The sequence below is a fragment of the Urtica dioica genome, chromosome 10 (genome assembly GCF_054948205.1).
Source record: "Urtica dioica subsp. dioica isolate 48M chromosome 10, U.dioica_male_clone48M_v1_H2, whole genome shotgun sequence".
In the NCBI taxonomy this organism is placed as follows: domain Eukaryota; kingdom Viridiplantae; phylum Streptophyta; class Magnoliopsida; order Rosales; family Urticaceae; genus Urtica; species Urtica dioica.
The window spans coordinates 1,185,987-1,206,107 of NC_142765.1; the positions used below are offsets into that span (position 1 = coordinate 1,185,987).

The following is a 20,121-nucleotide window of genomic DNA, read 5'->3' on the forward strand; positions in this document are numbered from 1 at the left end:
GGGCAAGTGGAGATTCTTATTTTTTTATTTTTTATTTTTCCTTATTTGCTTGACGTGTTTTTTTTATTTGGTGTGAGCGCGGTGTGACCGCGTGAGAGGATCGATTAATTTGAGATGCATTTTACGTCTAGATATTTGTTATAGAAATAAACATTTATACTATCCACATTATGCAATATTGTGTCCCATTTGTGCAAATTGAAAGCTCTATTTTCCAAGTCTTTTTAAATTATTTTGGAACTTAAAAGTGGTGGTGATGTGTTCAAGTAAGTTTCTCATTAGCAAAGAAAAGTAAGGTTTTCAAGAAGCAATCCAAAGTCCAAACTAAAATAAAGTAGTATTATTGTAATTATAAGGGTAAATATGTCATTTTGACATTAGAAAAATAAACTCTAGAATGGCGAGGAGAGGGACAAGTTAGATGAGAGGAGTAGGACGACTGATCAAGCCGTGTGGTCCATATCATAACATATGAAACTATTAAAAAGATACAAAAAAAAAAAAAAAGAATAAATTTGTCAACCCATCAACTTGTACAATAAAAAACTTACTTTAATATATATATATATATATATACACATACATGATAGTGTATATATATATGTATGTATATGTATACGTATGTGCGTGCTCCAAGTTTAAAGGTTTCATTTGGTGACGCTAAGTGTTGATGACAAAAATTTATTACAATTATGGTCTAAGCATATCAAAACGAATTATATCGAGCAGAATAACCCGAACATAAGTAAAAATCTAACTCTAAAGAGAAAAAAAAATAAGCATAATGTGATAGGAGATGTTGATGATGGGATGCTCGAAGAGATATTATGTTATTATATAAAATATAAAAAGAGGGACATTCACAAAACACTATTCAATGAGTAGTGATTTGTGATTTTTTATTTAAGAAAAACTTTTTTTTTGTTTGAGAAAAAATAAGAGATTGAACCCTAAATACAAATAGTGTTCATTCGTACCGATTTTTTTTTTTAATCAGAAAGATAAAAATGTCTACAAAAACTTTAAATACATTTTTTTCAACCATAAATATTTCTAAACATGTCTCTATATATTTTTTTTCCTCCAGACTAAAATATATTAATTATTTTTACCTCTAAACTATGCCTTGGGACATATTGCTTGTGTATATATATACACACACACGCACACGTATGAGTGTGAATGAGAGCATCCCGTTTTTTGTCTTTCGTTCTACCCATTAAACTATCAAAATTTATTTATTTTAAATAAATTATATTGATAACAATTGCACACATGCTCGTGTATGGTATTTGGTTTGATGACTGCTCGCCTTGCTTTTGAGACTTTTATCTTTGTAAATACGTTGTCACATTTTATCACTTGTTTGACTAGTCTTTATGTCACCACCATAGTTTCTCTAATCTTCTCGGTTTTGCTCGATTATTTTCGAATCTTACCTCACAACCTAATGTTTTCCTCCTATTATTTGGACATCGAGCTCTACGCTTTGACTCTCTTCGACATAGTACACCGTGGTGGAACTATTATGTCAGCTCAAATTGTTTACCATTGTATTAACACCGAGTAAATCAATTAACCTTAAAACCGTGAACATAAATGTATGTTATATTTGATCAAAATACTTAAAAATACATATGTAAACATCTATATTATCAAACAGTCATAATCAAGTGTCAAATTTGAGTAGTTTATGCTTTAATTCTCATTTGATCATGGGAGGTAGCCCTGATGTTCGTGTGAGCATTTGAAACAGATTTGTCGTTGTGTTGTGCGATCTTTTAGGTGGCTCGTCTCTTTCTGGAATACTCGTGCTAGTTGGTAGGGTCTTTTCAATATATGTTTTATTCAATTCTAGCTTCGCTATGGCTGATTTTCGACATTTATTTTTCTTCTATAGCTATTTTGTTAGATTTTTCATTTGTGTTTGGTTGTTGTATTAAAAAAAAAAACAGACTAATATTCTGTATGTGTCGCAATTGAGGTTGTTTGTTCAATTATTTTTGGCTGAATTACATTTTTTGTTCGATTGATTTCGGTTATTTGGTTTCATCCCCAAATTAGAGGAATAATTTTTTTTCTACAAACAAGTTAATATTGAGCTATTTTATTTTAGCATGTTATGTAGTATTCTCTCTATAAATTTGACAATCATAAACACTTTCATTTGTTCCCATGGATGAGTCTCATTCTACGTGAGGATTTTTAATCGCGTTTTTGGATTAGCACTAAGAACCGTCCGTGGTTCGATCTAGGGCCGGACCCTATGACCGCACGTAGGTTGGGTTTGGTGAAGTTCTTCTCTTCTCGCCGTGTTTGTGTTATTTGGATCTTCGGGTTTTCCGAGTCCTTGAGTTTCCGGATCTTGGGATCTTTCGTGTTCTTCGTTGAGTTCTTCAGTCTTTGCTTCTTTGAGTCTTCAACCCTTTGAATCTTTCATGTTCTTCGTGTTTCTCACGTGTTCGTGTTCTTCGGATCTTCCAGTGACCGGGTCTTCGGATCTTCGAGTCTCCGGGTCTTCGGATCTTCCACGTTCTTCGCGTTCTTCGTCGGGTCTTCGAATCCTCGCACTTTCACCTAACCACAAGAAAACGTGAATCTAGAGGGACGCGGGAGGTTTTCCCTCGGCGCGTTCTCCGACGCTCAACATTAGTCGTGTTGTGTTGTGTTTTTGGTAAACGATTTGTACTTGTCTCTATGTTTTCTAGAGAGAGAAAGGGGTGGTGTGATTTTTGTAGAGTTTTGACAAGTTGAGAGAAACTTACTTTGTGTTGTGAATGGATGGGGTATTTATAGGAGCCAAGAGGTTTGGTGAAAAATACTTGATTTGGTGGTGGAGATGACCGGGTGGTCTTGGCCGAGTGAAGACGGCCGGGTGGTCTTGGCCGAGTGAAGATGGCCGGGTGATCTTAGCCGAGTGAAGACAACCGGGTGATCTTGACTGAGTGAAGACGACCGGGTGAAGATGGCCGGGTAGTCTTGGCCGAGTGAAGACGACCGGGTGATCTTGGCCGGGTGAAGATGACGGGGGTGATCTTGACCGAGTGAAGACAACCAGGTGAAGATGGTCGGGTGGTCTTGGCCGAGTGAAGACGACCGGGTGGTCTTGGCCGGGTGAAGATGACTGGGTGATATTGGCCGAGTGAAGATGACCGGGTGATCTTGGCCGAGTGAAGATGGCCGGATGGTCTTCTTTTTTGGCCGGCCGGATGGTCATTTTCTTTGACCATCCGGGTGGTCATTTTCTTTGGCCGACCGGGTGGTCATGTTATGGTTTTGTCTTGAAGATTTTTCATGAATTCTAGCTCGAAAACATTCTTTGAGAGTCTTTTGAAAGACATTTCATGAGTGTTGACTCGGCGCTTGGTGCGTGAATTTGCTTGTGGACTTGTGCCTTGTGTGTGGACTTGACGTGTTATCTTTTGCTCTTGGGGTGTTATTTATACCATGTGAAAATAACGGCATAACATTAACCCCCCAGTTTCTTGAGCGACTTGTCGAGCGAGAAATTTAGTTTGAATTCCCCGAGAGCTTCGTCGTTGATATCTTTGGACTGTTCGGTTTCCCATTTGTTATTTAGATACGTATCTTGTAGCGGTACGCCTCGTGGGATGCGACTTTCCAAAATTTAGGTCCCGTGAGACATGGCCTCGTAAGGCTAACCCCGTGGGGTGGATCCTGTAGGATTGCGTCCCGTGGGACGTGGCCTCGTAAGGCTAACCCCGTGGGGTGGATCCCGTAGGACTGCGCCTCGTGGGACGTGGCCTCGTAAGGCTAACCCCGTGTGGTTGATCCCGTAGGATTGAGTCCCGTGGGACGTGGCCTCGTAAGGCTAAATCCCGTAGGATTGGGTCCCATGGGACATGGCCTCGTAAGGCTTGATCCCGTAGGATTGAGTCCCGTGGGACGTGGCCTCATAAGGCTAGATCCCGAAGGATTGTGTCCCGTGGGACGTGGCCTCGTAAGGCTAGATCCCGTAGGATTGGGTCCTGTGTGACATGGCCTCGTAAGGCTTGATCCCGTAGGATTGAGTTCCGTGAGACTTGACCTCGTAAGGCTAGCCCCGTAGAGTTGCGTCTCGTAAAACATGACCTCGTAAGGCTGAGAGACCCAAGAAAAACCTATGTTGAGTGGTGCAACGACCCAAACTTCTTATGGCTGAGTAAGTCTTTTTCGTGGCTGTGCTCGATCTCGGAAGATCATGGTCTCGGGAGACCATGCCTCGTAAGGTGGGCTTTTCTCGAGACCGACTCAACCCACTAGTGGTATGGGGCATTGCACTCCTCAATGTAGATTTTGTGATGGTCTCTCTCTTAGGATCGAATCTTTTTCGAACCGCATGGAGTTTAAGTGAACCGAAATCCGAGTAGCATGATGACTTAACCACTTACGGCCAGGGTGGGTGCCTTTTTGGGCTAGGCTCGCTCGTACCCCTTGAGGTCGGGGCTTCGCCCTTCTTAGGACTAGTCCAAGCCATAATGGGTCGGAGTCATTATGCCACTCAGGGCCGATCCGACCTTAACTATCCGGGGTCGTATGTTCGAATTTCCAGGGAGGCGTTGAGCGATTAGGGTCGCGAGCCAGAGAGACATTCGAGCGACAAGGGTCGGAGCCAAGGTGGTGTTTGAGCGACAAGAGTTACGAGCCAAGGTGGCGTTGAGCGATAATGATCGCGAAGCCATTAAGGCGTTGAGCTACAATGGTCGTTGTCGTGGGCCTTGTTTTTAGGGTTTGATTAAGTATTCTAGCCAAGGACTTTGTCAAGGGTTTCTTTGATTGTGCCCGGTCGGATCGTATCCGTCGTATCCATTCTGGTGTCTTGATTTCATATCTCACCGGGACGTCTCGGTCGTCTCCCAATTAGAGTCATTTTTTCTTTGTACTCGATCGGATCTTCTCGGTTGTATCTGTTCCGGGGTCTTGTTTTGTCGAGGCGTCTCGGTCGCCGTCGACATGGGGTCATTTTCTTTGTGCCCGCTCGGATCGTCTCAGTCGTATCCGTTTTCGGGTCTTGTTTTGTATCTCGTCGGGGCGTCTCGGTCGCCTCCGATATGGAGTATTTTATCTTTGTGCCCGACCGGATCGTCTTGGTCGTATCCATTCCAGGGCCATAAAGTTTGTTTAGGGAAAAGTCTCTGGTCACCAAGGCGATTGCCTTTGAGGTAAGGGTTAAGGTCGTGGTGGAAAGCTTCCGTGGAGAAAGCTTTGGGGTCAATCTTCATCGTATTGAAAGGTTTTCCGCAGTGGAAAAGAGTTTGCTGGTAGAGAGCTCGTGGTTGTTCTCGAGAACCCCTCCTTCTAGCGCCAAAATGTTAATCGCGTTTTTGAATTAGCACTAAGAACCATCCGTTGTTCGATCTAGGGACGGACCCTATGACCGCACGTAGGTTGGGTTTGGTGAAGTTCTTCTCTTCTCGCCGTGTTCGTGTTCTTTGGATCTTTGGGTCTCCGGATCCTTGAATTTCCGAGTCTTTGGATCTTCCGCGTTCATCGTGTTCTTCACGTTCTTTGTTGAGTTTGTTGATACGTTTTTTGTTGGCTTTATTTTTTTTAGTGCAAGTTGTGTGGAAAGATGTCGGTTGTTATGTTTTCACTTCTGGTATGACATCTTTCCTCCTGTGTGCAGACTCTTTTTCTGGCAAGTTTCCAGTTTTGACTTATTGCTTCGCTGCTGTCTTCATTACGAGATATCTGCCTCGCTGATGTCTTCATTGCAAGATATCTCTCGCTTCTGTCTTCATTGCACGATATTCGCCTTGATGGAGTCTTTACTATGTGATATTCGCTTGAGGCCGGGTAAGGAAACCCAAGATAACTTCCAGGATTGTAAAGCTGCTATAAAAGCCATGCGTTCCCCCTTAGCAGCCTTGACGCTTTTGATCAAACACTCAGAGCTCTTAGACGTGCAAGACCGGCGGACTGGGAGGCTGTGTGCTTTGGTTATAAGTGGTGTATTCTCTCAAACACTATTCCACAAAGATTGAGTGTCTGTGAGAGTTGGGTTTTGTGTTCACGTGATTGAAGGTTCACGTACTACTAAAGACTAAAGGTCATCCGAGCCAGGAGGTTGCTCGAAGGGTGGAATTGAGACGGAGCTCAAATTCAGGGGGAGTCCCTGACTAGGTGATCACTGGTGGTAATAGTCTCTAGGTTTTATTGATTTATTGTTTGTAATCAGATATAAACCTTGTGTGTACTATTGACTACAAGATAGTGAAAAACCTTTCCACTGGCAGCGTGCCCCCAGATGTAGCTGTGTTTCATCGAACTGGGTAACCATATCGTGTGTACTTTGTTTTCTGCACTGTCCTGTTGTTTATCCATATATGTGTTCAAGCAAGTTGTCGGACACATTGTCAACACATTGTGTACGACATCTTGTCTTTGCAACTAATCATAATTTCAATTGGTATCAAAGCCGGCACCTTGATCTGTTTGGTGGTTTCCTGGATTTCTTTTTCTGATTACCTATTATGGATAGTTCCCGAGAGGGAGGCTCTGTCAATCGTCCTCCAGTACTCGACGGAACCAACTATGGTTATTGGAAGGCACGCATGACCGCTTTCTTGAAGTCCCTTGATAGCCGAACATGGAAAGCTGTGATACACGGGTGGGAAGCTCCTATGATGACTGATGACAAAGGAGCCCGTACTGGCACAAAACCCGAAAAGGACTGGACCCCCACTGAAGATGAGGCAGCCCTTGGTAACTCTCGTGCTCTTAATGCTATATTAACGGAGTCGATAAAGATGTTTTCAGGTTGATAAATACATGCACTACTGCCAAAGAGGCCTGGGAAATCCTCGCTGTTGCCTATGGGGGAACTACAAAGGTCCGTGAGCAGAAAATTCAATATCTCACAACCAATTTTGAAGCCCTCACAATGCTCGAGGATGAATCAGTTGCTGAGTTCAACGTTCGTATTCGTGATCTTGCCAATGAATCATATTCTATCGGGAAACCAATGACGGATGAAGATCTTGTTCGAAAAAACCTGAGAGCTTTGAGCCCTAGGTTCAAAATGAAAATCACGGCCATTGAGGAAGTTCATGACCTAAAGACGTTGAAGTTCGACGAGCTCATGGGATCCCTCATGACTTTTGAGCTCTCTCTTCCTAAGGTGGAAAAGAAACACAGAGGGATGGCCCTCAAAAGCTCAATTCATGAACAAAGGGAACAGGTATACTCAGACTCTGACAATGATATTGACGATACTATAGCTATGCTTGCAAAAAACTATAGCAGGGTCATGAAAAGACTCAACCAGATGAATGGGAAAAATGTCTCGCAAGATGTCGATGACAATTTCCAACAACGATTCCAGAAGAATGCTAATCCTCACAGGAATAGTAAAAGTGGTGAACGATCTGGCAAAGGCAAAGGCATTCAGTGCCACGAATGTGAAGGTTTTGGACATATTCAAAAGGAGTGTCCCAACTTCCTCAAGAAACAGAAAAAAGGATACAACGCTACTCTTTCGGATGAAGAAGATGAAGATAGCGACTCAGATCAGATAAGTAACTTTGTAGCCTTTACTGCCTCTGTCTATACTCATGAGTCTACTAATGAATTTGGTGAATGCTCTCAGAAATATGTTCTAGATGAAGAACTATCTGACGATGCTATGAATGAAGCATACAATACCCTGCACACCAAATGGGTTGAGGAATCCCAGATTCTTGACAAACAGAGTGCTCTTATTCTTACTCTGACAGAAGATAAGGCAAGGCTCCTAGAAACGATTGTGGATCTGAAGAAGGAAGTCAGTCGGCTGAATAGGGAACTTGATCAAATGGCTAAATCAGTCAGAATGCTGAACTCTGGGACTGACAGCCTTGACAAAATCCTCACCATTGGCAAACCCCCAAAGAAGATGAAGGGGCTTGGATACACCCATGGAGCTTCATCATCCCAGACTACGTTCATTCCCCAAAAGCAGACTAGCCAGATGTCGCGAAACATGCCTCAACCATCTGGTAATGACAAATCTCATGATCTTCCCCGGCATCATCCCTCTGGACCAACCAGGTCTCTAGTCAACAGACCTCGTTGGGTATGCCATTATTGTGGAAGAAAGGGACATATTCGACCTTTTTGCTATCGGTTATACGGGAGAAACATTCGTCAGCAAAAGTCCATTCACAGGAATGTCTTACCTCGTCAACAACCTTCTACTCGGCTGGAATGGAGAGTAAAAAATACGAACTATCATGCCAATATTGCCTACACATCTCTGAGTGCATCCACCGGAAGTGACTGGTATTTCGATAGTGGCTGCTCTCGTCATATGACAGGTGATCACACATTCCTGACCAACGTGAAACCTTACTCCAACTGTCATGTTACTTTTGGAGATGGAGTAAAAGCCAAAATTGTGGGTAAAGGTCAGTTAAACTATCCTGGTATGTTTTGTTTGACTGAGGCGTTGTTGGTAGAAGGACTTACTGCTAATCTCATCAGTATTAGTCAGCTTTGTGATCTAAACTTATGTCAATTTTACTCGTGATAAGTGTGTGGTGATTAATGAGGAACGGGATGAAATTATGCGAGGAACCAGATCACGTGACAACTGCTACATGTGGTCACCCGTACCAAAGAACAGTTGCCTCTTGACCAAGGTTGACGAAACCAAGCTTTGGCATCAAAAGCTTGGTCACCTTAATCTCAGAAGCATGCAGAAAATTGTTTCTGAGAAAGCCATCATCGGTGTCCCAAATCTAAAGATTGTTGAAGGAAAAATTTGTGGTGAATGCCAAATTGGGAAACAGGTCAAGAAGTCTCACAAGATGGTGCAACATCTTACCACATCCCGTGTTCTGGAGCTTCTTCACATGGATTTGATGGGACCAATGCAGGTCGAAAGTCTCGGAGGGAAGAGATACGTGTTCGTATGTGTGGATGACTACTCCATGTATACTTGGGTTGAATTTATTCGTGAGAAATCTGACACTTTTGCTGTTTTTGAAGCTCTTTGTAAGAAGGTTCAGAGAGAAAAAGGAGAGAGCATCGGCAAAGTGATCAGGATCCGGAGTGATCATGGGAGGGAATTTGAGAACATGAGCTTTGCTAAGTTCTGTACTGAAGAAGGGATAGCCCATGAATTCTCTGCTCCTATCACACCACAACAAAATGGAATTGTTGAAAGGAAAAATCGAACCCTCCAAGAGATGGCTAGAGTTATGATGTTGGCTAAAAACATTCCACCACATTTCTGGGCAGAAGCTCTTAATACTGCCTGCCATATTCACAATCGAGTTACTATTCCTCCAGGTACTTCGATCACTCATTATGAAATATGGAGGGGGAGAAAGCCTAATGTGAAGTACTTTCATGTCTTTGGTTCGGTTTGTTATATACTCGCTGACAGAGATCCTCGACGAAAATTTGACCCTAAAAGTGATGAAGGTATATTTCTTGGATATTCTAGAAATAGTCGTGCCTATCGTGTTTTTAACAAACGCACTAAGACTATGATGGAGTCCATAAATGTGGTGGTTAACGATGATCATGATGATACTAACAGTACTAATGATGAGGATGAAGTTTTTCCTAGTAACACAGATGACAGGACAGATGCTGAAAACTCTTTGGACGACATCTCTTCTGGAAACCCAAATGTCAAGACTGATGCTGATGACAAAGTAAGCGACATTGTTCCAGATGAATGATCTCCTCCTGAGACTGAACAAATAATTCCTTCCAGAAGAATTCAGAAAAATCATCATGCTCATGAGGTGATTGGCGAAATCAGTGAAGGAATAAAGACTCGTCCAAAACCTCCTGTTAACTATCGGGAGATGATTGGTAATCTCTGCTTTGTCTCTAAGATTGAACCTAAGAATATTAATGAGGCAATTGATGACGAATACTGGGTTAATGCTATGCAAGAGGAACTTGTTCAGTTTGAAATAAATGAAGTCTGGGAGTTAGTTCCTAAGCCTGACAATGTGAATGTCATTGGAACTAAGTGGATTTTTAAGAATAAATCTGATGAACATGGTAATATAACTCGGAACAAAGCTAGACTTGTGGCGCAGGGCTATACACAGGTGGAAGGCGTAGACTTTGATGAAACCTTTGCCCCTGTTGCGAGACTTGAAGCAATCAGACTCCTGCTTGGCATCTCTTGTCACCTGCACTTCAAGCTTTACCAGATGGATGTTAAGAGTGCTTTTCTCAATGGGTACCTGAATGAGGAAGTCTATGTAGCACAACCAAAAGGGTTTACAGATCCCAGCTCTCCACAACATGTCTACAGACTCAGAAAAGCTCTCTATGGCCTTAAGCAGGCTCCTCGTGCATGGTATGAGAGATTGACTCAGTTCCTTGTGCAGAATGGTTACACCCGAGGTGGAGTTGACAAGACTTTGTTCGTGAAAAAGGAGAATGGAAATCTTATGATTGCCCAGATATATGTTGACGATATCCTTTTTGGAGGAATGTCAACCAAGATGGTGGACCTTTTTGTTCGACAAATGCAGTCAGAGTTTGAAATGAGTATGGTCGGTGAGCTAAACTACTTTCTGGGCTTCCAGATCAAGCAAATGGAAGATGGTATCTTTATCTCCCAAAGTAAGTATGCCAAAAACTTGGTTAAGAAGTTTGGCTTGGAAAATTCTTCTCACAAGCGGACCCCTGCCACTACTCACATCAAACTCTCTAAGGATGAGCATGGAGAATCTGTTGATCAAAGCCTCTACAGGAGTATTATTGGCAGTCTTCTGTACCTCACTGCCAGCCGACCAGACATAGCCTACTCTGTAGGTGTGTGTGTGCGATATCAAGCCAATCCCAAAGCTAGTCATCTGGCTCAAGCCAAGCGAATCATAAGGTACATCTCAGGAACTGCCAATTTTGGCCTCTTATATACTTATGATACTTCCTCTACGCTTGTGGGATACTGTGATGCTGACTGGGCAGGTAGCACGGTCGATAGAAAAAGTACCTCTGGTGGATGTTTCTACCTTGGAAACAATCTCATCTCCTGGTTAAGCAAGAAGCAGAACTGTGTTTCCCTGTCCACAGCTGAAGCTTAATACATCGCCGCTGGGAGTAGCTGCACTCAGCTTCTCTGGATGAAGCAGATGCTAACTGAATATAATGTTGGACAAGATGTCATGACATTGTTCTGCGACAACATTAGCGCAATCAACATCTCAAAAAATCCTGTTCAACACAGTAAGACCAAGCATATAGAGATCAGACATCATTTCATTCGAGATCTTGTAGAAGAAAAGAAGATCAAACTCGAATACATTCACACCGAGAAACAGCTTGCAGATACTTTTACCAAGGCTTTGGATGCTAACCGGTTTGAAAATCTCAGATCCTCTCTTGGTTTATGCGTTATTGATCAATAACAATTAGGGATTTTTGGTCTTATCTTCTGTGCTAATCCTTCGCTGATTCTTGTTTGCGTGTCTATTGTGAATTTCATTTCATGGGCACATTTATATGGTTGGCCCATTCGACTGTTGTGCCGGGCTAAAGTGCCAATTGTTGTTTCTCTGGGCCTAAGATCGATCAAGGCCCACTTTATGTCACGACGTCGTATTTCTCCGTGCCTTGCTCTCATTCATGCAGACGGTTACATTCTCGAGAAAGAAGGGGAAGTTACTTCTTGTTTGAACTTTGAAATTTCCCGTTTTTCTTCGGTGTTCTTAAGCTTTGTTTCCCATATTTGCTCGCTTATCATTCTTGACGGTTACCTGTGTAGCAGTTTTCTTAAAATTCCTTTCAAAATGGTTGGCACCAGAAGCAGGATCAACACAACCATTCCCTCAGAAAAGGAGAAAGCCACAATGAAGAGGAAAAATGTCGCGACAAGGAAACCAGGCGCTGAAAGCAACATGCACGGTGTTAGGGTTCGAGGACTGCGATCCAGAGAACGCGCCGATGGTCAGGCCGGAGGTGCAATCGCTGGGTCATCGGTTCCTCCTGAGAATTCATCCATTTCCGCCGCCAGAAGCGCCATTCTCAAGAAAGCTGCTCTTTCCATCACTTACATCACAGGTGAAGCAAGCTCCAGCAGTTCTTCCAAAGAAGAGACACGAGACGAAGCTGTTCCTGAAGAAGAAGTTCGCTCTGGAGGATCTCCAATCGAGAGTCCTCACAAGATTGTACAAGGTAACCCTAAAGCTTCTGATATCCATGTTGATAATCCTAGGGATATGGATTCTCTTCCCCATGTTCAAGAGCCTCCTCCTGTTGACGCCATTGGAGGTATTCTGGGTCTAAGTAAAGAAGTCACGAAAGATGTTCCTACATCTTCTTTGGGGCAAGAGGGGAAGGGAGACCATGTTCAGGATGTTGGAGAGGAAATTCTCGCTTCTCTGAAGAAGAAGGTACAGAGAGATGATGATGTCTGCTTAGCCACTCTTCTGTCGGAGAAGAGAAAGAAGAAGAGGAAGTCTCTGGAAGAAAGCTCTACTGCTGACCCCATCCCTGTCAAGAAAAAGAAGAAAGAAAAGGTGGGCATGATTAAGAAGCGAGTAAAGAAGTCGGCTCAGACTCCCTTGTCTCATGTTGTTGAGGACCAGGTGGTTGAAGAAGAAGAACCTGTAATTTCTCTTGGTTTGGGAAACAAGAGATCTGTGGGAGGGCAAAAGCTCCCGAAGAATGTCCCTACTGCCCCCTTGGACAATGTCTCTTTCCATAAAGAAGATGGTGTTCTCAAATAGAGATATGTGTATCATCGAGCCATTTTTCCTGAAAAGGAATTGTCTGCTGAGGCGATCAAAATTGATGCTGTCATGGAGCTCCTTCACGATGCCGAGATGCTCAGGACTGTCACTGATATTGGAGTTTTCTATCCGGCTCTAGTGAAGGAATTTATTGTGAATCTCTCCCCATCCTTCGATTCTCCAGAAGACGCAGAGTTCAGGAAGATCTTTGTCAGAGGACATTGTTTTGAGTTTTCTCCCGATGTAATCAACAAGTTCCTGGGTCGAGGGAAGATCATCACAGCCGATCGTGTTCCCTCTCTGGACATCATCGCGCAAGAGATCACAGGCGACGAAACTAAGTTCTGGCCTTCAAAGGGGACCTTGCCTTCTGCCGAGCTTACTGCCAAATACTCCGTCCTTTATCGCATTGGCATCGCCAATTGGGCTCCCTCCTCTCATGAGTCGAGTATCACGGCTGATCTGGCACGTCTCATCTTCCAAATAGGTACCTGCTCCTCATTTGATTTTGGTGATTTTGTGTTTGATCACTTGGCAAAGCATGCCAAGTCTTTTGCAGTAAAGCTTCCCATAGCCTTTCCCTCTCTTATCACTGGGATCCTGCTTGATCAAAACAAGAACATCTTGAGAAGTTCAGATGTGGTGGGTAAACGACCTGGTGCTCTCACCTTCAGTCCCAAATTATTTGAAGGGAAACATACCCAAGATCTTGTCAGACCTTCTGTCGTGACATCTGACGCCCCTGCAAGCAAACTTCACTTGGGATCTATGACAGAAGATGTTCAGAGAAAAGTGGTGAATGAACTTCTTGAAGAGATTGAGACTCTTAAAAAGACCATCGAGACTCTCTCCTCCAGGAAGACCAAGTGTGAAGCTCTTGTCAAGGATCTTACTGCCCCTAACTCAGCTACCTCTTCTCAGCCGAGTCAAGCCTCTGTGTCCCATGTTTCTGAAGCTGCTGAAGAATCTGAGAGTGATGACAGGGCTGAAGACGATGATGAAGTCTCTGGGAGTGACCAGGATATTATTGGTGGTTCGGCTTAATTTTTTCTCTCAAGACCTGGTCTGTAATATTCTACTTTTTAAGACATCTTTTGCTACTGCTTCTGTGTGTTTCAGACTGATGTGTTCTTACTGAATGGTTTGTAAGACAGCTTTCTCATACTTTTGCTGGTTAATGATATGCTGTGTATTCAAGTTCTCATCTTTTCAGGTTGTTTGTTCCTCCCTCTGTGATGGTCTATCCTTGCCTTTTGTTTTTTTTAGGCAATCAGGGGGAGAGGCGTCATGAGGTCATTTATTTTGACTCTCTTCTTTGGTCATGACGCTTGTTTGAGAACTGGTCCTGGAAGTGCTTGCCTAAAAAATAGCCAAAGGGGGAGATTGTTGATACGTTTTTTGTTGGCTTTATTTTTTTTAGTGCAAGTTGTGTGGAAAGATGTCGATCGTTATGTTTTCACTTCTGGTATGACATCTTTCCTCCTGTGTGCAGACTCTTTTTCTGGCAAGTTTCCAGTTTTGACTTATTGCTTCGCTGCTGTCTTCATTACGAGATATCTGCCTCGCTGATGTCTTCATTGCAAGATATCTCTCGCTTCTGTCTTCATTGCACGATATTCGCCTTGATGGAGTCTTTACTATGTGATATTCGCTTGAGGCCGGGTAAGGAAACCCGAGATAACTTCCAGGATTGTAAAGCTGCTATAAAAGCCATGCGTTCCCCCTTAGCAGCCTTGACGCTTTTGATCAAACACTCAGAGCTCTTAGACGTGCAAGACCGGCGGACTGGGAGGCTGTGTGCTTTGGTTATAAGTGGTGTATTCTCTCAAACACTATTCCACAAAGATTGAGTGTCTGTGAGAGTTGGGTTTTGTGTTCACGTGATTGAAGGTTCACGTAATGCTAAAGACTAAAGGTCATTCGAGCCAGGAGGTTGCTCAAAGGGTGGAATTGAGACGGAGCTCAAATTCAGGGGGAGTCCCTGACTAGGTGATCACTGGTGGTAATAGTCTCTAGGTTTTATTGATTTGTTGTTTGTAATCAGATATAAACCTTGTGTGTATTATTGACTACAAGATAGTGAAAAACCTTTCCACTGGCAGTGTGCCCCCAGATGTAAGTGTGTTTCACCGAACTGGGTAACCATATCGTGTGTACTTTGTTTTCTGCACTGTTCTGTTGTTTATCCATATCTGTGTTCAAGCAAGTTGTCAGACACATTGTCAACACATTGTGTACGACATCTTGTCTTTGCAACTAATCAGAATTTCAGAGTTCTTGAGTCTTTGTTTCTTTGAGTCTTCGACCCTTTGAATTTTCCACGTTCTCCGTGTTTTTCACGTGTTTGTGTTCTTCGTGTTCTTCGGATCTTCAAGTGTCCGGGTCTTCGGATCTTCGAGTCGCCGGGTCTTTGGATTTTCCACGTTCTTCATGTTCTTCGTCGGATCTTCGAATCCTTGCACCTTCACCTAACCACAAGAAAACGTGAATCTAGAGGGACGCGAGAGGTTTTCCCTCGGCGCGTTCTCCGACGCTCAACATTAGTCGTGTCTTGAAAATTTGTCAACGAGTCTAGCTTGAAAACATGCCTTAAAAGTCTCTTTTGAGAGTTTATTTGAGAGACATCTTATAAGTGTTGATCCGGAGTTTAGCGCGTGAGTTTGCTTGTGGGCTTGAGCCTTGTGTATGAGCTTGATATGTCATTTTTTGCTCTCAAGTGTTATTTATATCATGTGAAAATAACAACATAACAATGATGTATTATTGTTAGTTCAAAATCCCCTTTAATACTTGTATTACAATTTTTTTTAATGATGTTTTATTAAAAAAAAATATGAATAATCGTGCATTTGCATTGTTCTAAGGGAGAGTCTGCAAACTGCAATCCATTGTTTTCCTTTCATTAATTTTTTTTTCGTTATTTAATATATATATATGGCATGTGTCAAATCAATATTATAAAAAACTTAAAATAAAAAACAGTTCAGCTATCATGCTTTTCAGTATGGCTTACTTGTACGTGAATTCAAATATCATATCTTTAACATGCGATGTGTTTACTACTTTACTTTATATGTTGTTAATGTATAATTTATTAATGTGAAAAAAGAAAAAACCGTGGTAAGTAAGCGATGGTAGTTTTATGGCACGTGTGAATATATTCTGCACACGTATGAAAATCTACCTGGCGATACTATGATCAGAGCTGTCACTGCTCAATAATATTAGCCCTTTGTCTTGCTTGATAATTAGGTACAAAATTACAAGATATATTCCCTTATTTAAATTAAAACTATATATAGCCATCATAATGTTTATTAAAATACCCGTATCGTAAAGTTAATTTCATATTTAAATTAATTTAACTAGGTGGCAACTGTGAAAGCTATATACTACATATATTGCATGTCATTATCATTGTGGGAACTCAGACAGTAAGTTTTCACAAATATTCAACAAGATGGTTTAATTAATTGATATAAATTGATGTGAAATATTTTTAGGCAGGACAAAAACTAGTAGGCCCCGAAAGTTTAGATACACATTTTATCACTATGAGCACATGATTTTTGAGAAATTGCATCATTTACTACCAATTTCATAACATTTTTCCACTTTCCACTAAAAGACTAATTTGGCCCAAAATACCACCATCTATGTCAACAATATTGACATCTATTTTTTTCATTCACTATTAGATATCAACATTGTTGACATAGATGGTGGCATTTTGGGCCAAATTATTCTTTTGGTGTAAAGTGAGAAAATGTTATGAAATTGGTGGCAAATGAGGCAATTTCTCTATAATTTTTAGGTCTTTTCAAAATGTCGATTGTACAAGATTTTGTGGAATTGCTTCCACAGATAGAGATAAACAACATCGCAAAGGAGGTTCAATATTGCTTGCTCAACAAATAACTGTATGACGTGTCATGATTAGAAATGTTGTTATGTTTATTTATACTTTTGTCGTAAATGTATTAATCAATAGCGCGGTAAATGAAAAATAAATAATTACATTATATAATTATAATATTATTATTGGGATGTATTAGTATCTAGCCTCTATTAGGAGGAGAGATTAAAATAGTAGTCAATCTTCCTCTGCGATCCACCGGATCTTCGCCGGCGCTGGCGCCAAAGAAGTAGCTTCGGACCCGATCGCCACCACCTCTTGTCCCTTCCGGAGAAGCTCGCACCGGTTCTCTTCACCGATAGTTCCGAGGTTGATTCTGACGTGGTTGTCGCTTGGTTCGCCAAATTTCGAGTTGAATCACGTGTCGAACTCGAAGGCTGCGGAGGCAGAGCCGGCGCACGCGACGGTGGAGGTGCGATTTTAGATTTTAGGGTTTTTCATTCGACAGTTAATCGGTTAATTCGATTAACTGTGACGGTTAATCCGATTAACTGTGACAGTTAATCCGATTAATTGTCATGGTATTAACTGTGACTGACCTCTTCAAAAAATGATTTCGAACATCGGCGAGTCTCGCGGTTGCGCCGATCCGGCCGTTCGAAAGTCACACGTCCAGTTCTGCATATTAACTGTGATAGTTAATCGGATTAACTGTGAATGCTAATTCGATTAACCGTGATGATCCTCCTCCGGAAACGATATTGAACATTGGCGAGTCTCGCGGCTGCATCGATCCAACCGTTTGAAGGTCGCAAGTCCAGTATTGAAATCGCCGGAAGAAGCTGAGATTTGAGAGCTTCGTCGCCGAATGCCAAGACCACGTTTTCGACGTAGACTTTGTCAGAGAATGAAGCAACGCGGGAGACGATTCAGTTAACGGCGGCGTTCGGATCTGAAACTAGGGTTGAGATTTCGCCGTTTGAAACTTTGATGAAAACTCCTATTCTAGCGCCGGAGACGGCGGAATTAATATTATTTACTTTGACCGTTTATAATAACAACCTTTGAAAGTATTATTGGAATATTTGAATGTTATTATAATACATTTGTTATTTTTCTAAATATATTAATAATTTGACTATAATTTTAAAATATGAAGTTGTTTGAGCTATATATCTAACCCGCCCTATTTATTACATACCAATCATGCATCGATCCCAGAATTTATACCTGCTTCGACTAAGCCAGCCTTAGTTTGCCTAGTTGCTTAGCTAGATGTCATGTGAATAATCAATATATATATGTATATATATATGTATATATATATATATATATATATATATGCGCGCGCGCACACACAAAAATAATGCCAAAACAATACAACGTAAGATTCCAAAGAATACGGCTGTAGATACCCACTGTATTGGCTAACCAAATTCGTTCTAACCATTAAAAATATACTTATTTGGTGGTCTTCCAATTTATATTTAGTTAAATGTATGGATTTATTAGCCTGCCGTGCGTTAATAAGTACACAAATTATTTATAAAAGAATAAAAAATAAGAAAGCACCGAAGAGGATGCTAATCCACATCATATTTCCAATCCCATGCACGAAACTATAAATTTTTTATATAAATTTTATTAAAGCTGCAAATTGGCCCAAAATAAGTAGTAGATACCACATCAACATCAAATATAATATAGCTAGCTAAGGGCAACCCCAACCCAATTTCTATATTTGGTGTTAATTCAACACAACTTTTGTGTAGCACCAAATTTTTTTCCAACTCCAACCACAACACCAAATTTCACACTAAAAATACTATTCACCATTATTATATTATTAAAATAAAACAATCTCTTTATTAAAAAATATTTCAATAAATAATTATAATGGTGATATTTTTTAATTAAGTGATTAAAATTAGTACTTACCAATATTTAACAAAAATTAAGATAAATAAAAAAAGATAAATAAAAATAACATTACTAATTAAAATATTACATTTAAATAATTCAACATAAAAACATACATTTGAAAGATAGATTACATCGTACTAATTATCAGAAATATGTTATTGTTTTTAGTTTTTATTTTATTTTGTGTTTTTAATTTAAACTTTGTAACCTATATTTAAATTTGTATGTTTTAATTGAACTTTGTTTTGATATTTTTGTAGTCAATTTATGAGTTTTTGTGTTTTATAAACATTTATAAGGTTAATATATGTATATATGAAAAAAAAAAACCTTTGAATTTAATATGTTAAATTAAAAAAAAAAAAAAACAATGTCGTGTTGTATATGCCGTGCCACTGTTTAAATCACCAAATTTGGTGTTGGGTATCCCGTGTGATTGGAGCTGTTTTCACACCAAATTTGGCGTTTTGCCGTTGCGTAGGAGATGCTCTAAGACTGACATTTGACATGTATAAAATATCAAGAGTGATAACAAAGAAAAAAAAAAAGGTACCCTAGGCAAATGCAACACCATTCATCTTACTTAACAAGACATATTACACACATATATATTATATATGATGAAATATATAAACTTATTTGATATATATATATATATATTATATATATATATGGAATTCATGACTATGTGTTATTTTTTCATCGTGAAAAAAAAAACGATACTTCTGCACAAAATAACAGATTCAAACCTACAAAAGTTTAGAACGACAGTTTGAATTTTACTGTTCTTAAGCCGCGATCTTGACCCTGATCGCCTAATACCATATAGGAGGACTGGCTTTATCCTTCTCCGAGGGGCGGGGGCTGAGACGAAGCCAGAATTTAGATTAAGGGGGGTTAATATGAAGAAAAAAAAAGGTGCAAAAAGTCATCACGAAATGTAAAAATATATGAAAAATAGGCAAAAAAAAAAAAAATGCAAAAAACGGACAAGGAAATCCGGCCCTGCCCAACACATAGGGCCGCTCAAGAAGGCCAGCCTGGGTCGTCGCTTAATACAATCGACTATGAGGGTTAGTCCTGGCCCTGACCTTGACCTAAGGGCGGTCAGGAGGGCCTTGGCCACAAGGGTCAACCCTCACTTTAATATTGAAAAGGCTGACCTTCTCCTTCTTAAAATGGTCGACTCGTCCGTCCCTCAAGAGGGATTCACCTATCCTCTGACCATCCTATGACCCTATAAGTACCTCAGTCCACATAGTTTGAGATACGTTCTCTCATCAATTCGGCAAAGTTATGCATCTCTCTCACTTCACTTTCTTTCACTAAAACTCAACTATAATCTCTTTACCTTTAGAGGCGAGATAAGACCCTCACCTCACATTTAACAATCAGACTAATGTTGAACGTCAGAGCATGTGTCAGGAGAAACCTTTCTACGATCTTAGCCCTCTTTGTGACGAGAACATCGAGCTAATTTAGAGGAATATTATACCACACTTCGGTGCACATGCGGTCGTAAGGCAAAGCTCTAGATCGCACCGTGTAAGTTTCAAGGTTGATTTATTTTTTGACATTTATAATTATATAGTATTTGTTTAAAATTAAAATGCAAACCAATGCTTACGTGTACAAGATATTCTAACCAAACAATTGCAT

General features: G+C 40.8%; 1 protein-coding gene across 1 annotated transcript; it reads left to right on the forward strand.

Annotated features, from left to right (window-relative positions):
- Positions 1 to 12,752: 12,752 nt before the first annotated feature.
- LOC149382877 (uncharacterized) lies at positions 12,753 to 13,727 on the forward strand. The gene has a single exon (XM_089628867.1). It carries the CDS (start codon positions 12,753 to 12,755, stop codon positions 13,725 to 13,727), a length of 975 nt encoding a protein of 324 aa, XP_089484993.1.
- The last annotated feature ends 6,394 nt before the right edge of the window (positions 13,728 to 20,121 follow it).